At 49.3% G+C, this 18,274-nt stretch overlaps 1 protein-coding gene across 1 annotated transcript in view; it reads left to right on the top strand.

Moving 5' to 3' along the window:
* The window catches only part of LOC310768107 (uncharacterized protein), a gene marked incomplete at its 5' end in the record, with an annotated part of 57,390 nt that extends 45,248 nt beyond the window's left edge, over positions 1-12,142 (top strand). Inside the window, 3 exons of the mRNA XM_083625817.1 lie at positions 1,930-2,106; positions 4,463-4,604; positions 6,991-12,142. Of these exons, the coding sequence (XP_083481943.1) occupies positions 1,930-2,106; positions 4,463-4,604; positions 6,991-7,352 (681 nt within the window). The 3' untranslated portion in view covers positions 7,353-12,142. The remainder of the gene's footprint in view (positions 1-1,929; positions 2,107-4,462; positions 4,605-6,990) is intronic.
* Between the last annotated feature and the right edge of the window lie 6,132 nt (positions 12,143-18,274).

The raw sequence follows: 18,274 nt of genomic DNA, 5'->3' as shown, positions 1-18,274 counted from the left end.
TCAAGAATTGGGGGCTGCCATTTTAGGGATGCTACCCTGAGAAATCCACCCAACTCTGTGATGGCAGAGACTTTCTGCCAGGTTGAATACTTTCTGCCAGGTTGAATATCATCCTCACAGCCTTGCTGGATTTCTTGGACCACTGCCCTGCTGCCGCAGAAGCCCACCAACCAGTAATCACAAAGTTCAAAGACGGATTTAGCTCTTTGCTAGCGAAAACACCATCTCCACAGACTGGGCTGAGTTTCAGGCCCAATTTGGCCCGCCATCTTGATTCAACATGGCGTCCAAACAGAGACAAAGATTGCCTCCCTGCCAACTCCCCAGGAACCCTTGTGCCGACTTTGGCAACGAGATATCAAGAAACAGCCGACCCTATAGAGAACAGACAGGATGGACAACTTTCCAAAATATATAGTAGACGGGTTGCCTCAGTATAAAGTAGCTTAGGTATTCTAGATCTGTGATATTTGCCAGCCCATGATCTTTCTGTGGGCCTTACGTCTGCCTGGAGGAAGACTTCCACTTGGTAATCCTCACAGAACTCTAGCCCAGTGGTTGCCATTAATTTGACTTTGAATTGATTTTAGAATGAATTGATTTTAGAATGCTGTGTTACTTTTATTGTTGTTAGCCGCTCTGAGCCCGACTTCGGCTGGGGAGGGCAGGATATAAATTAAATATTATTATTATTATTATTATTATTATTATTATTATTATTATTCGTTCTGGCATGGGGAACCTCTTTGACTGCAGATCCCACAAGCTCAACCCAGCGTGGCCAATGAGCTGGATGAAAAGGGTTGTGGTTTAGCAATACTTGGGGGCCAGTTTCCCTTTGTGCAAGTTCATCTGTGAGTTGTCCGCAATTTCGTTTAATGGGATCCTCGTTAGCCCATTTGCGTTATTCCTGCATTGCGGGAAGTTGGTCTAGATGACCCTTGGGTACTTTCCAACTCAACAACTCAATAATAATAATTTATTATTTATACCCCGCCCATCTGGCTGGACTTCCCCAGCCACTCTGGGCAGCTTCCAATAAAGTATTAAAATACAGTGGTCTGTTAAACATTAAAAGCTTCCCTAAAGAGGGCTGCCGTCAGATGTCTTCTAAAAGTCTGGTAGTTGTTGTTCACATCTGAAGGGAGGGCGTTCCACAGGGCGGGGGCCACTACCGTGAAGTCCCTCTGTCTGGTTCCCTGTAATTTGGCTTCTCGCAGCGAGGGAACCGCCAGAAGGCCCTCAGTGCTGGACCTCAGTGTCCGGGCAGAACGATGGAGGTGGAGATGCTCCTTCAGGTATACTGGACCGAGGCTGTTTAGGGCTTTACAGGTCTGCACCAACACTTTGAATTGTGCTCAGAAACGTACTGGGAGCCAATGTAGGTCTTTCAAGACCGGTGTTATATGGTCCCGGCAGCCACTCCCAGTCACCAGTCTAGCTGCCACATTCTGGATTAGTTGTAGTTTCTGGGTCACCTTCAAAGGTAGCCCCACGTAGAGCGCGTTGCAGTAGTCCAAGCAAGAGATAACCAGAGCATGCACCACTCTGGTGAGACAGTCCGCGGGCAGGTAGGGTCTCAGCCTGCGTACCAGATGGAGCTGGCAGACAGCTGCCCTGGACACAGAATTGACCTGCGCCTCCATGGGCAGCTGTGAGTTCAAAATGACTCCCAGGCTGCGCACCTGGTCCTTCAGGGGCACAGTTACCCCATTCAGGACCAGGGAGTCCTCCACACTTGCCTGCCTCCTGTCCCCCAAAAACAGTACTTTTGTCTTGTCAGGATTCAACCTCAATCTGTTAGCTGCCATCTGCTATGACTCCATGATTCCTATGCCCCTTCCTGTGTTCCACAATTCCCCTCCCTACGCAACTCGAAGACTCGCTAACGCCAGTTCCTCTCTCTCTCCTCCTCTCTGTTCCCAACAGGTGAAAGGCGGAAGGCACCTCTGCACCTGCCGGGAGGGCTACACAGGCGCAGAGTGCGAGACGGAGCTGAGCGCCTGTGGTGGCGCCCCCTGCCTGCACGGAGGGCAATGCCAGGAGATGGAAAACAAGACCTTTCTTTGCAACTGCCCTCCCGGGCTTAGTGGCAGTCGCTGCGAGGTACTGAATGAATTTTATTATTAGGGTCACAGACCAGTTCCGGCTCACTTACAATATCAGGAAAATCATAAAACACAACAGGAATACATTGAATTGCAATTGGGTATAACAGAGACAGTACAGTTATAGCGGCAGTTAAAAATATATGTTAAATCTTGGTCACTAAAATATAATCTAAAATTGACATTTAAAACCTTTAATGCTGTATTGTTTTTAACTTGATCGGAAGCTGCCCAGAGTGGCTGTGGAAACTCAGCCAGATGGGCGGGGTATAAATTAATAATAATAATAATAATAATAATAATAATAATAATAATTATTATTATTATTATTATTATTATTATTATTATTATTATTATTATTATCACCATTTTGGTAGTACAGCTTGTTCCCTAAGTTTTAAGGCAGTCGCACAGAATTTGGCCACCCTTAGCGTGATCTCTAGTTCCTTGTCCTCTACCAGGAGTTTTAGACATTGAAGTTCGGACCCGTTTGGAGATTTTTGTATAACAGGAGTGATAAATACCGAGCGTATGCCCCCGTAGAAACAGCAGCGTAACAAGACATGAGAGACAGTTTCTACCCCCATCAAGCCGCAGGGGCAGACTCGTTCCACGTATGGTTTACCCTCGAATCTGCCCTGCTATAAGGCAGATGGCAGCATGTTGGTCGCTGTGAGGTAATTGTCCCCTGGTCCTGGGGTGTCTGGCGCTTCCTGTGGGGCAAGGTCAAAGCACCAAGCTAAAACTCTTCAGTTCCTAAAAGGATCACACGGCAAGGGTGCCGAGACAGTGCTGCGCTGATCTTTTTCATTAATCTGGGTGTTGTTTTTCGTGAAGCCTCAAAAGCTGAGCGCAATCCCCTGTGCCTTCATAGAATTGCAGAGATGGAAGGGACCCCAAGGGTCATCCAGTCCGAGGGAGCCTGCTGTCTAACAGCTCTTGCTGTCAGAAAGTTCTTCCTGATGTTTACTCCGAATTTCCTTTCTTGTGGTTGAAATCCATTGGTTCAGGTCCTACCTGCCAGATCAGTGGAAAACACATCTTCCATGTGAAAGCCCTTTGGATTGAAATGGCCGTAATTTTAATAATAATAATAATAATAATAATAATAATAATAATAATAATAAGTGGTACCTCGGGTTACAGACGCTTCAGATTACATACGCTTCAGGTTACAGACTCCGCTAACCCAGAAATAGTACCTCAGGTTAAGAACTTTGCTTCAGGATGAGAACAGAAATTGTGCTCCGGTGGCGCGGCGGCAGCAGGAGGTTCCATTAGCTAAAGTGGTGCTTCATGTTAAGAACAGTTTCAGGTTAAGAATGGACCTCCGGAACGAATTAAGTACTTAACCTGAGGTACCATTGTAATAATACAGTCATACCTCGGGTTACAGACGCTTCAGGTTGTGCGTTTTCGGGTTGCGCACCGCACCAAACCCGGAAGTACCAGAACGGTTTACTTCCGGGTTTCAGCGCTCGCGCATGTGCAAAACTGCTAAATCGCACTTTGCGCATGCGCAGAAGCGCCGAATCACGACCCGCACGTGCACAGATGCAGCTCTGTGGGTTGCGAACGTGCCTCCCACACGGCTCACGTTCGCAACCTGAGCGTCCACTGTAATAATAATAATAATAATAATGATAATAATAATACAGTGGTACCTCAGGTTAAGTACTTAATTTGTTCCGGAGGTCCGTACTTAACCTGAAACTGTTCTTAACCTGAAGCACCACTTTAGCTAATGGGGCCTCCTGCTGCTGCCGTGCCGCTGGAGCCCAATTTCTGTTCTTATCCTGAAGCAAAGTTCTTAACCTGAAGCACTATTTCTGGGTTAGCAGAGTCTTTAACCTGAAGCCTATGTAACCTGAAGCATACGTAACCTGAGGTACCACTGTAATAATATTTTTACTGTTTATACCCCGCCCACCTGACTGGGTTTCCCCAGCCACTCTGGGTGGCTTCCAACATATATAAAAGTGTAATAAAACATCAAACATTAAACAACTTCCCTGTATATCATATCACCTCTCCATCTTCTCCAGGCTAAACAGTCCCAGCTTCCTCATAAAGCTTGCTTTCCAGAACCTATGTTTTCGTGCAGTGCATTCACAAAGTTGAATATGTTATGCAAAATGCATGCAGATGCGCTCACTTTGAGTGACGTATGCATCGCAGAATGTTGTCTGTGCAAATTGTGCCTTTTCAAGGGGGGGGGGGAGAGAAGAGTGGAGTCCAGATGGTCGTCTTTACAACCACCTCCGGCGATCTGGAACATTTTTGCCCCACCCGGTTGCAGCCCCCCCTCCACCCCTCCGCAACCAATTTGTGTCCTTGTTCTTTGGATCCGGCAGGTCTTTGTGGATCCCTGCTCCTCGAACCCATGTCCCGACAACGCTTCCTGCGTGGGCAGCGAGGGCAGCTACGTCTGCTCTTGCCCCGAAGGCGCTGCTTGCCGGCAGCTGCGAGAGGCCTGCCTGGACGGCGTGTGCCAAGGTAGGTGCCAGGAGCCGCTGGCGGGGCCCAGGATAACGCTGCCAGAGTGCTATAGGGGAGTTCAACAACGGCTGCCACTTGCATGCACACCCCTCTCTGTCCTCTGAACAAACACTGTCATTACAATCAGTTTTTCTTAATTTTCATTCTTACACATACACATATTACACATATACTCATTATACATTTATCCATCCACCTAAACCTTAAGCTCTGCCAAGCTTTGGACTTCCCTCCGTCTCTTTGGTAAGTATCATATAGTTATAACATCGCATATTCTATTTAATACTATTTTATCTTATGCTGTTAGAGTTACTCCAACCCTGACAGTGTCTTTAAAGTTTTACAGTTTACTCTTACGTACACCAAATATTTACTTCAATTTTCAACAAACTTCTTTTCATCTTGGTCCCGTATTTTTCCCGACAATCTAGCCAGTTCTGCGTAATTCATCATTTTGGTCTGCCATTCCATGATTGTAGGTATAGTATCAGTTTTCCAGTTCTGGGCCAACATAGTTCTAGCTGCTGTCGTGGCGTACAGGAAAAGATTTTTATCCTTCTTTTTAATTTCCTTCCCTGTCAATCCCAATAAAAAGGCTTCAGGTTTTTTTAGAAAAGTGTACTTAAATTTTTTTTTAAGCTCATTACATACTGATTCCCAAAAACCCTTCACTTTCCCACAAACCCACCACATACGATATAAATCTCCTTCTGCCTCACCACACTTCCAGCACTTCCTATTTTTTATTCTATACATCTTTGCCAATTTCACCGGCGTGAGATGCCACCTATATATAATTTTCCACATATTTTCCTGTAAAGCCGTACACGCTGTAAATTTCATGTTAACATTCCATAATTCACGCCACGCTTCCTCTGAACAAACACTGTCAGGCACATTCCAGCCCGGTGAAGGTTGCAAAGTGAGGCTGGTGAGGGGCAGGCCTGGGGAAAGCCCTGAGGGGCCGCATAGAGAAGCCCGGAGGGCCACGTTGAACCCACAAACAAAGTGTCGAAGAGCGAGCCAGCAGTAAATCACACCATTCGAAGTTGGAGTTAACCGTTTATTAGCCAAAAAACCAACAATCTGCACAGCCTTGGTTGAGTGTCAGGCCGAGGGGCACAGCAACTCACCCTGGTAGGTTTGGGCCCATGAATCAGTTGCCAAGGCTGAAAGTCCCTGCCTTCCCACAGCAGCCTATGTCCCCTCCTCTCCAAGCAAAAGGAGACGGCGTATTTCATGCCTCTTCTGGTCCTGGGAGAGCAGGCAGGAGGGAAGCTTGTTGAAGCAGGAGTGTAGCCTTATTGGAGTTCACCGATTGGGTCTGCGTTGCTCCGGGACAGGAGGAAGGAAGTCAAATGACACTGAGGTTGGTTCAAAGAAAGAGTTTATTCTGCTCTCCGGATAGCAGAAGGCACTTGCGTGGTGAGTCCACAGCAAGTCCAAAGAAATCAGAGATTACCTGCAATATATATATCCTCCAGGCACCCTCTTCCTCCTTCCCCAGGACTCCAACCACGTCAGCCTATGTACACAGGTTGACATCACATATGTTCTTGCTCTGGTATTCTTAACCATAAAAGGGTATTCCTTCCTGTACTTCTGACCATAAAAGGATCTTCCTCTTCCTACTCTTATCTTGGAGGAAGAGGTCGTCATCTCCGAGAACACGCTCTGGCGTTGTTCCCGGACTTTGGTCTGTGCATCTTTTGTGGTCAGGACATAAGATAAGGCTTCTCTGTTCTACTTGTTCTCTGTTCTACTTGTTCTACATGTCTTCTCTGTTCTTCTGGTACAGTCAGGGTCATTCCTTGCCGTGACTGATAAAGGAGAGAGTTTGTTTATACAGCTGTGTCCTTGTTATGCATTTGCTCAACAGCTCAAGTTTTATGCATTTTAGACTGCTCTCTTGGAGAAACAAGAAAAGGGGGGGGTTGAGTCAGTTTGACTGCACAGAAACCCATTCCTTCAGGAGGGGGTGGGACTTTCTGGTTTCCTCACCAGCCTGCCCGATCTCTGCCTCTTGGCCCTGCTCCTCTCCAGCCTCTGCTTCTGCCTCTGCTTCTGGACTGCTCTCTGCCACAGACTCTTCCAGCTCACTAAGCCCCGTTTCTTCTTCAGGCGATTATGGGAGTTGTAGTCCAGCAAAACATCTTTCCCATCCCTGGAGAGGCCTAGGACTGAACCTGGAGCCTCCTGCTCTGCTTACAGAGCCCTGGGGTGATTTGGGACCCCCTTCCTCAACCCGGAGCCCTCCAGACTACAACTCCCATCAGCCACGCTGCCTGACCGAGGATGATGGGAGTGGTAGTCCGAAAGACCAGGTTGGGAATGCCTGTTTTTTTGTTTCCCAAGGCCTCATTCATCCTCCTCTCCCTTCCAGGAGCCGCCAACCCAACGATCCTCTATGTGCTGCTGCCGCTGGCTGCCCTGCTCATCCTGGCGGTCCCCCCCTTGGTCCTCCTGGCGCTGTGGATCCACCGCAAATCCCAGGGGACTCCTCCAGCCGCACCGGAACCCGCCACCAACAACAGCCTGCAGCCCGACGCCGTCCACCTGATCCGCAACTTCACCCACGGCGACGCCGAGCAGGGGCCCGGGGAGGAGGAGGCCACGGCCAAGGCGGGGCGACCCCCAGGAACGCGCCCGTCCTGCGGGCTCCCAAAGACAGACATCTCCAATGAGGAGAGGGCCAAACTGAACCGGCTGAACGCCGCCCCAGCCTTGCCAAGGCCTCTGCTCTGACCCAGCGGGAGAGGGGACGGTGTTTCAGCTGTGTGCAAAAAAATTAAAAAGGCGGAGAGGGGAATTGGACCCGCAGAGGAGGACTCCGTCAGCACTGTGATCAGGGGCTAAAGAGCCCAGTGGCACTGCCCCCCCCAAAAAAGTGGGGGGTGCAACCCCCAAAGCACCTTCCTGACCAATCAAGCCTTTTGTAGTAGCAGTCCGTCCACACTTGCCCAGCGCTGCTGTATTTCTGACTTGGAAGGGATTCCAGGGTTCCTTTCACTTTAGGGCAGCGAGGAGCAGCTTCTGTGAAACACGTGTGCTGGCAGGCGGAAGCCCAACAGGTTGGGTCACCGGATGACGACCCCGCCCCTTAAAGGGGGATCGGTTGGGGAGATTAGTTCTCTGGATGCGAGGAAAGCTGTCCCTCCAAACTTTAGTCTGGCAAAGGCAATATGGAAGCCGGGAGGATTTTGGCTCCGCTGCCGGACTTTTCTCAGAGAGTCCAGGTTGGCCGGAGGACGATGAAAAGTCACCTTGCCTTGCTTCTGCTTCCAAAGGGGTTAAAGGTGTGTGTGTGTGTCTAATTTGAATGGAGAGAAGGGATTGGAGGAGCTGGACCTAGCCACCGATTGGCTACATGGTCCGGAAAGCAACATTATGGAGTGCAGGGGGGCCAGGGCAGAAGATTGCCTCGTGGCCAAGCGTTGCTGACAACTGCCGGCCGTTTTGCCACGAGGGAAAACAGGAAATGCCAGCCCTTGCTTCCTCCTCTGCCTGAGGGGACTGGAGGAGGGCCAGGGAAGGCAGCAGGGGAGAAGAATGGAGACCCCCGAAAAGCAGGCAGAGGGGGCTGGTGTTGACAAAAAGCGCAGGAAGCAGCGAGTGCCACACGCCTTGGAGGGCTGGATCTGCCACCCATCACAGCCTGCTGCCTGAGGCAACTGCCTCATCGAGCGTCATGATGGGCCGGCCCTGCTGGGAGGGGTGGCAAATGGGCCAAGGAGAAGCCCGTCAAAGGCCCTACATCCCCACCAATTGTATCAGCCATCTCTTGTCACAGGGCATCAAAGCTAAGATCTCCCTTCCTGGATCAGACCAGAGGTCATTTTTTCTGCCTACAAGAGCCTGTCAGGTGACTCAGAGGATGCTCCTGTGGGGGTGGGCACGCTGTCCCCCCACCCTAAATCTAGTGCCTCTGTGCTCCTGGATGTTTCAAACCAGGGATGGGGGAACCTGTAGTCCTCTGGGTGTCACTGGACTACAACTCCCATCCGCTCCAGCCAGTGTGGCCGTTGGTCAGGGATGATGGGAGCTGTAGTCTAGTGAACGTCTGGAAGGCCCAGATTTAGTCCATCATGGTTAAGAGCCATTTGGTGCAAGACTTTCCATCCTCGAGAATTTTCCTAGCCTCCGGAAGCAGCAGCTGGTTAGTTCTGGGTATAGATAACTAGCGCCTTGACACCTGCTCTGCTCCCTGGCCAGCTCCACAGCCATGAAGGGGAAGGTCCGGTGGTCTAAACCAGGGGTCAGCAACCTTTTTCAGCCGTGGGCCGGTCCACTGTCCCTCAGACCATGTGGTGGGCTGGACTATATTTTTTTTTGGGGGGGGGGGAAAGAATGAATTCCTATTCCCCACAAATAACCCGGAGATGCATTTTAAATAAAAGGACACATTCTACTCATGTAAAAACACCAGGCAGGCCCCCAAATAACCCAGAGATGCATTTTAAATAAAAGGACACATTCTACTCATGTAAAAACCACGCTGATTCCTGGATCATCCACGGGCCGGATTTAGAAGGCAACTGGGCCGCATCCGGCCCTCGGGCCTTAGTTTGCCTACCCCTGTTCTAAACTGAGACTAAAAATGTAATCTCCAAATGAGCTGGGGTGTTGGTCCTAATGCATGATGGGGTGTAGAAGCCGCTCCACATTAGGAGATGCCCGCTGTGGTTTCTGTTGCAGAAGATGATGTACATTTGCACAGTGAGCAGTTGCGGAGGGGAAAGCTAGCGCCAGCCCTACCATTAGTCCAAGCAAGCAGCTGCCTCAGGCGACAGTTAGCAGGGGGTGGCAGCAGTTTCTCCACACAAACACACCCCAATACTCAACTCCCCTAAACTAGCTGACTCGTCACCTCCTAAGCTAGCTTGATGACCTTCAGATGTGGTGGAAGATGCCAACCTAGTGTTGAAATCAGAGTCGCCCGTCGGTCTGGCTGGATTCTGTACGCAGAACCGGGCGACGCCATCTTGCCATATGCCTCCGGCTGTGCTGGTCCCAAGGGCTAACCGTGCAGCGAGGTCCGAGTCCAGTCCGAGGTCAAGGGTGCGGTATGGAGGCTGTCCATCAAAGCTGAAGCGGGGTCCAGGGCGGGGAGTCGGGTGGGGTCAGGAACTCTGGCAGAAGAGCAGGACAGGGTGCAGGCAGGAACAGGCTACCAACAATGTTGCTCCTGCAACTTGGGACTGGGGCTGACTGGCTTTTATCTGCCCCAAGGCATAGGGCGGCCCCGATCCTCTGGTGACTCGCCTCTCCTGGCCTGGAGGTGAGCACTCCTCCTGCAGGAACTTAGTTCCCTCCGCCTCTCTGACCTGAGCCTCTGCAGCTCAGGAAAGGCTGGAGGGTTACCGGACCCAGAGGCAACCTCAGCTTCCTCTGACGGGTCTGAGAGTGGAGCACCTGCAGGCAATGAGTCCTCCATCACCTCAGGAGCCAGAGCAGGCTCAGCTGATGCCTGCACCTGAGGATCCAGCACAGGTGAGGACCCTTCAGGATCAAGCCCCAGCCCCGGCTCAGCTGGTTCTGGAGGCGGGGAATCCTGTGCAGGCTGGGATCCCTCAGGTTCAGCCTCTGAGTCCGAATCCCAGGCCATCACACCGGCAGCATAGTGTCATGGGCAGGCCCCGGGGAAAGGCCTTGTCTTTCCCCTCCCTGCTGGGGTATCTTATTGTTCCCAGTTGCGACTGTCTGGCAAATGGCCTGTTTGAGTCTGATTCAGAAAAACAACCCCTTTGTGTCTCCTTATCTGCCTCCGAGGTGGCCCAGCTGCTAACCACTCCTTTGTGAAACCATCCCAGTTGCCGTAGTCTTGCGAATTGCATACCCCAAGTTGCGCTTGGTGCTTCCAAGGAGATGTTGAATCGTTGGTTACAGCAGGGTTCATCAACCTGGTGCCCTCTGGATGTTTTGGACTACGACTCCCATCAGCCATTGCATGCTCTTTCAAACGAGATGAGGAAAGACTCTGATTATCTTTCTCTTTGAATTCGGGGAAATGCTTGAGATCAGTTTATTGAAGAACAAACAAGTTTTAAATATACAGTGGTACCTCGGGTTAAGTACTTAATTCGTTCCGGAGCTCCGTTCTTAACCTGAAACTGTTCTTAACCTGAAGCACCACTTTAGCTAATGGGGCCTCCTGCTGCCGCTGCACGATTTCTGTTCTCATCCTGAAGCAAAGTTCTTAACCCGGGGTAATATTTCTGGGTTAGCGGAGTCTGTAACCTGAAGTATATGTAACTTGAAGCGTATGTAACCTGAGGTACCACTGTATTCAGAATGGTTTCTCAAATGCGCGCCCTTAACTAGATGTGGCACGGAAACGCGGAGACTGGAGCTGGCAGCTAATAATAATAATAATAATAATAATAAATTTTATTTATACCTCGCCCACCCTGGCCAGAGCCAGGCTCAGGGCGGCTAACACCAGTAAAATTACAGTAAAAACAATAGGGGGAAAAAAACACCAATTTAAAATACAGGTTAAAATACAATTTAAAATGCAGCCTCATTTTAAAAGTAGCCCATAGATCAAAACCATAAGGGGAGGGAAACATAAAGGGTCAGACCGAGTCCAAACCAAAGGCCAGGCGGAACAGCTCTGTCTCGCAGGCCCTGCGGAAAGATGTCAAGTCCCGCAGGGCCCTGGTCTCTTGTGACAGAGCGTTCCACCAAGTCAGGGCCAGTACTGAAAAGGCCCTGGCCCTAGCTGGGAAAACCAAAATAATACATTATACATGTTCAACGTATCCTTGTCAAACCATTACCTATTGCACGTTTAACTTCCAGCATAAATAGGGAACTGAAGTATCTGGGGAAAGAGCGACGTCCCAAAAACTATACAGGAGGCAGCAACGTTAGCTGACCAAATTAATGAAATTAGAGACAGGGGCTGATGGGAGTTGTAGTCCAATACACAGGGTGATGAAGATCGCGAATGCTCATTGCCACAGATCCGCCTGCCTCCATATACTAGGCTTACCGCATTGCCAGCAGGGTACCCCACCGTCCCCTTCCTTAAAATCATATAAAGTTGGAAGGTACCCCAAGAGTCCAACTCCCTGCAGAGCAGGAAATATTCTGCCCAACGTGGGGCTCGAACCCACAAAAATGCGATTTAAGAGTCCCGCGCCATATCGACTGAGTTATCCAGAGTTTGTTGGGCATATCTGGACCAAAGTCCGCCAGCTGCCGACCCAAATCGAGGACCGACTCTCCCTCCTTCCCTACTGGGCAGAGTATGCGTTATTGCTAGTGTCATTAATAAGAATAATCCATTATGTACTCTGAATCAGATGGAACTTGTACAGATTTGAAAAAGGGGAGGAACAATGGGTGGGAAGGTAACAGTATCCCCAACCCAACTGGGAGTGGGCTGAATGTATTTAAATTGTAATATACTGTAAAGATGACTTTATAGCTTTTTGTTGATGATCTTCTGGATACTTTTAAGATGATAATTGATGATTATTTTGTACTGGGGCACAGTTGAAGAAACCTGAGTAAATACTTTATTTGCCTCATTTATTGCCTTGGGAGAAATTTCATTTCCTGGCTTGGGGTGGTCTGTCCCAGAACGGTTCCGATTGTCATTGCGGATATTACAGCATCCAAACCACTTGACCAGAGGACAGCTTTAAACAGGGGACCCTACTGGCTCCCTGTGTCACTAGAGTGTGCCATTTTAGGGGGTGAAACTTAATTTTTGCAAATTTCTTCAGTGAGGTGTCTTTAAAATATTTTTGGGTGTGAGTAATTCAGATCTGCTGGGGTTTTTGTTTTGCAATTGGATAACATTTGGATTGGTAAGTCTGCATTTGATGAAGAAGAAGAAGAAGAGTTTGGATTTGATATCCCGCTTTATCACTACCCAAAGGAGTCTCAAAGCGGCTAACATTCTCCTTTCCCTTCCTCCCCCACAACAAACACTCTGTGAGGTGAGTGGGGCTGAGAGATTTCAAAGAAGTGTGACTGGCCCAGGGTCACCCAGCAGCTGCATGTGGAGGAGAGGTGCATGAGAGGTGCCAGTAAGTTCCGGCTGAAGAAAAGCCCTGAATTGAACCAAAATCCCTTTTGAATTCCCAAGTCATACTGCAGCTTCTTGGCACCCCTCATTTTTGGAATTTGAAAGTTGGAAAATTTGATGCGCCCTCCTTTCCCCTGACCCCTGATGAGGCACGGGTACTGTACCACCCTCCGGCCCTCAGCAAAGAACCTCGTACCTACGGGACCGCCTCTCCCGGTATGCCCTGCGGAGGACCTTAAGGTCCATAAATAGCAACACCCTAGAGGTGCCCAAAGGAAGTCAGATTAGCCTCAACCAGAGCCAGGGCCTTTTCAACACTGGCCCCGGCCTGGTGGAACGCTCTGCCTCATGAGACCAGGGCCCTGCAGGATCTGATTTCTTTCCGCAGGGCCTGTAAGACAAGAGTTGTTCCGCCTGGCCTTTGGCTTGGAATCAACTTGATCCCCTTCCCCTCTATCCTTTCTCCTTCTGTGGGCAAAAATAGGTGTCTCTCTGCCCACCCCCCGGTTGTTTTGGGGTTTTTGAGTGACAGCAATGCCAGCCTCTGACAAACCCAGGCTGACGGGATCTCCTCTCTCGCTTTTCCCAGGGAGCGAAACCCCCTCCGGGCGCTCCTGTCTTGGGCGCGAGGAGTATCAGTTTCCTTGGCACCCGATCCCCATCTCTGACCTGTTCTGCCTGGCTCTCTCGCTCTCTGCACCTCGCCACCTTCCTCGCAGTAGCCGCAGGAAGAACGGGTGGCCATTCAAAGTGGAGCACAGCTCATTCTAGATGGCAGTGATTTGGGGGGCAGGCTCTGGCCTGCCCTTGCCTTGCCCTCGGCTCCTGAGAACAGAGCGAGGCTGTGTTTCTGGGTTCCTCGGCTCCCAACCTGTATGGGCAGGGCAAACTGTTCCCAAAACACACATACACACACACAAAACGGCATCAGGGCTCACTGGGCGCACCACACGCAAACATATACACACCAGCTGCCGGCCCCAGTGGCTATAGGAGGGCGTGGGACTGGGATGAAGAAATCCCGGTGAGGTTGGGAATTTCCGACTCTTGAGCATTTCAAAATAACCAGCCACCCGCAGCGCGGAAACAGGGGCAGCGCCAACCGTCACTTTGGAGCGAGTTTCTAGACCTCATGGCTCCACACCGGGGTCGGCAGCTGAGGTCTCATGCATTTACATGTTACATTCTAAGTTACATGGAACCAGGCAGAGGGGCTTCTCGGTGGTGGCGCCCGCCCTGTGGAACGCCCTCCCACCAGATGTCAAAGAGAACAACAACTACCAGACTTTTAGAAGACATCTGTTTAGGGAAGCTTTTAATGTTTGATGCATTGTTGTTGTCGTTTAGTCGTGTCCGACTCTTTGTGACCCCATGGACCAGAGCACGCCAGGCACTCCTGTCTTCCACTGCCTCCCGCAGTTTGGTCAAACTCATGCTGGTAGCTTTGAGAACACTGTCCCACCATCTCGTCCTCTGTCGTCGCCTTCTCCTTGTGCCCTCCATCTTTCCCAACATCAGGGTCTTTTCCAGGGAGTCTTCTCTTCTCATGAGGTGGCCAAAGTATTGGAGCCTCAGCTTCAGGATCTGTCCTTCCAGTGAGCGCTTAGGGCTGATTTCCTTCAGAATGGAGAGGTTTGATCTTCTTGCAGTCCATGGGACTCTCAAGAGTCTCCTCCAACACCATAATTCAAAAGTTTGATGCATTACTGTATTTTAATCTTTTGTTGGAAGCTGCCCAGAGTGGCTGGGGAAGCCCAGCCATATGGGTGGGGTAATATAATAATAATAATAATAATAATAATAATAATAATAATAATAATAATAATTTATTCATGCATTTATTTGACAATATTTCTGTGCTACTGCTCGTAAAATATACCTGAGCGGTTTGCAACAATTATACATATGGCAGAAAGCTAAAAGCAGAAGACTGCAATTGTGGAAAGATGTGCACTTAACTGTCAGCACGAGGTGTCTAGGCATTTTGAGCAGACCTTTCCTCAAAAGCCTGGCCTGGCCTTACATACGAGTAATATTCACCATTGTAGAATAGGGGAGAGTTCCTCTGAGCATGTGCAGTTCTGCTGAGCGACATCTGAGAGGAGGACCGTTTTGGAGAGAGAGGGGAGCCCAGGGAGCAAGCATCCCCTCAGTGTCAGAGAATCCTATTTCCTGTTACTGATAAACTGTTCTTAATACGCTGTTGAGGGAGAACCGGGACATACATCTTTGGAATAGGGAAGAGTGGCGGGGGAAATTAACCTTTATGTCTATTTGTACTAAGTGAGGCTGAATAACTGCCATCGCGACGACATAGCGGCCTCCGCTGGCAAGGGGTCACCCCCCCCAAAAAATGATGCAATATGTGGGGCATTCTGGGAAAACAAAATGGCAGCCCTCAACAGCGTCTGCGAAAATTATTACAGCCACCACCAAACTAAAAAGGAATGTGAAATGCAGCAAAGCAGATGGGGAACTCGACAGTTTCATTTGTGAGAACGAAAACGGATAGAGTAACAAAAAGCCCTTTATAAACTTCTCTGTTCATGCGCCATTCCTGATAAGACCTGAAGCAGCATCGATTCTGGGTGGAATTAGAACCACCAAGGTCACTTTTTTTTGGCTGTAAAAGCGGCAACAGCAAAAAACAAGTTCGTCTCGCAGGCCGGGCACTCTCTGCCCTGCTTAGAAGGCTCCAGGGTAACATTATCTTCCCTGTTCAAGCTCACCGAAAGTCCATTACAGTCCATGAAAGGCAGGCGAGTCAGCGGGCGAGAGGAGGTCTCTGTTACAGGATCCATGGCCCAGAGTCATTTGCTCAATCGTTAATAAACTCCGCGCCGAGAGATCAGGATACGGACAGGCGCCAGGCCAGGTGTGTGTGTTTCTGGATAAGCATTTAGCATTTAGAGGTTGGTGAGGAGGAGAATGAGAGACGAACCATCTCGAAAATGAAAATTGTGCAGCTGGAAAAGGGTTCAGGAAAGGGCGAGCAAAACGACCGAGGCGATGGAGAAACAGGACAGGTTGCAACATTTGGGGCTTTTTAATTTAGAGGGAAGGTGAGCAAGCAGGAGGTGTGTACGATTATGCCTGGAGTTCAGGAATTGGACAAGGAGATGTTTCCTCATCTTCTTCCATGGTACTAGAACCGAGAGCCACCCAGCGAAGCTGAGGGTTGGAAGATTGAACACAGGGAAAAGGAAGTGCTTCTGCATTCAGCGCATAGTTAAACTGTGGAACTCCCTCCTGCAGGCCATGGACTTGGATGGCTTTAAAAGAGGGGTTAAATATAATATAATATAATATAATATAATATAATATAATATAATATAATATAATATAATATAATATAATATAATATAATATAAATATAATATAAATATAATATAAATATAATATAATATTTATACCCCACCCATCTGGCTGGGCTTCCCCAGCCACTCTGGGCGGCTTCCAAAAAAATATTAAAATACTATAATACATCAAACATTAAAAGCTTCCCTAGACAGGGCTGCCTTCAGATGTCTTCTAAAAGTCTGGTAATTGTTGTTCTCTTTGACATCTGGTGGGAGGGCATTCCACAGGGCGGGTGCCACCACCGAGAAGGCCCTCTGCCTGGTTCCCTGTAACTTGGCTTCTCGTAGTGAGGGAACTGCCAGAAGGCCCTCAGTGCTGGACCTCAGTGTCCAGGCTGAACAATGGGGGTGGAGACGCTCCTTCAGGTATACTGGACCAAAGCCGTTTAGGGCTTTCAAGGTCAGCACCAACACTTTGAATGGTGCTCGGAAACGTACTGGGAGCCAATGTAGGTCTTTCAAGAGCAGTGTTATGTGGTCTCTGCGGCCGCTCCCAGTCACCAGTCTAGCTACCGTGTTCTGGATTAGTTGTAGTTTCTGGGTCACCTTCAAAGGTAGCCCCACCTAGAGCGTATTGCAGTAGTCCAAGCGGGAGATAACCAGAGCATGCACCACTCTTGTGAGGCAGTCTGCAGGTAGGTAGGGTCTCAGCCTGCATACCAGATGGAGCTGGTAAACAGCTGCCCTGGACACAGATTTCACCCGTGCCTCCATGGACAGCTGTGAGTCCAAAATGACTCCCAGGCTGCGCACCTGGTCCTTCAGGGGCACAGTTACCCCATTCAGGACCAGGGAGTCCCCCACACCTGCCTGCCTCCTGTCCCCCAAATTTGTAAACAAATTTGTGGAGGGTTAAGGCTATGTTCTGCCTCCCCTCTTGGAGACAGTATGCCGCTGAATACCACAGTTGCTGAGACTTTAAAATCCTCAGATTAATATAGTGGAAGTGTTTGGCTAGGCTCCCGGCTCATACCCCATCTCAGCCACTAACCCTTTTCTGTGCTGCGTCTGTAAAATAGAGACAAATGTGACCTGTTATCAAGGCAACAATGACTGAAGGCTGTCAAATACTTCGCCTGAAGTTTAACCCCTTGAAAAGTAGCAATTTGCTGATTGAAAGGTTAGGCATCACCCAGGGACAAAGCGCAGCGGCAGAGTGTCTGCATGCAGAAGGTAACGGGTTCAAATCTGGGAGCATCTCCAGGGAGGCCAGGGGAAAGCCTTCTTGCATGAAACCATGGAGAGCGCTCGCCAATCTCTGTAGAACAAGGTTTCCCAAACTTACAATAATTGCATCCCGCTTTGGAGAGCTGAGTCTTACCAACATCCCCCTTCTTGGGCAAAGATAATTTGGGGGAAGTTTTCCCAGTAGTGATATATGGAAGTGAGAGCTGGACCATAAAGAAGGCTGATCGCCGAAGAATGGATGCTTTTGAATTCTGGTGCTGGAGGAGACTCTTGAGAGTCCCATGGACTGCAAGACGATCAAACCTATCCATTCTTTAGGAAATCAGCCCTGAGTGCTCACTGGAAGGACAGATCCTGAAGCTGAGGCTCCAAGACTTTGGCCACCTCATGAGAAGAGAAGACTCCTTGGAAAAGACCCTGATGTTGGGAAAGATGGAGGGCAGAAGGAGAAGGGGACGACAGAGGACGAGATGGTTGGACAGTGTTCTCGAAGCTACTAGCATGAGTTTGACCAAACTGCGGGAGGCAGTGGAAGACAGGAGGGCCTGGCGTGCTCTGGTCCAGGGGGTCACGAAGAGTCGGACACGACTAAACGACTAAACAACAACAACAAATATTTGAATTGTTTTCTGGAGGTAAAAGAAAAGCCCTATGATAAAGTAAAATAAAACATTCTGCTGTGTATTTGTTGAAATTCTTTAACGTACCCTTATGGGTACATATGCGTACCACACTTTGGGTGACCCGTGGCCTGGTTCAGTAGAAGGCAGCTTCCTAGGTCCTTACCTCAGCAATGTCTGGAAGGCCTTTTGTATGTTCTCAGAGGCACTCTTGTCCCTAGGAGCACTTCATTTCATGGAGGCATAACTGGAAACAAAATGTTAGATGCTTTCCATATGACCCCCTTCAGCAGCGCGAGCCAAAGGTCTGTGTTGCCCGTGCATTTTAATGCGCGAGATCCTGTTCCTTATGCTTTTCCCCCTCCAAGCAAAACTCCACTTAAAAAAAATTAATAATGAAAGGAAGGAGGATCAAATTCAGTGATTTCATAGGGAGATATTCTAGAGTTCCTGTCTACTGTA

The sequence above is a fragment of the Podarcis filfolensis genome, assembly GCF_964270895.1.
Source record: "Podarcis filfolensis genome assembly, chromosome: 8".
Taxonomy (NCBI): domain Eukaryota; kingdom Metazoa; phylum Chordata; class Lepidosauria; order Squamata; family Lacertidae; genus Podarcis; species Podarcis filfolensis.
The sequence above is the reverse complement of the archived record's forward strand: the minus strand, read 5'-3'. Positions and strand labels throughout refer to the sequence as shown.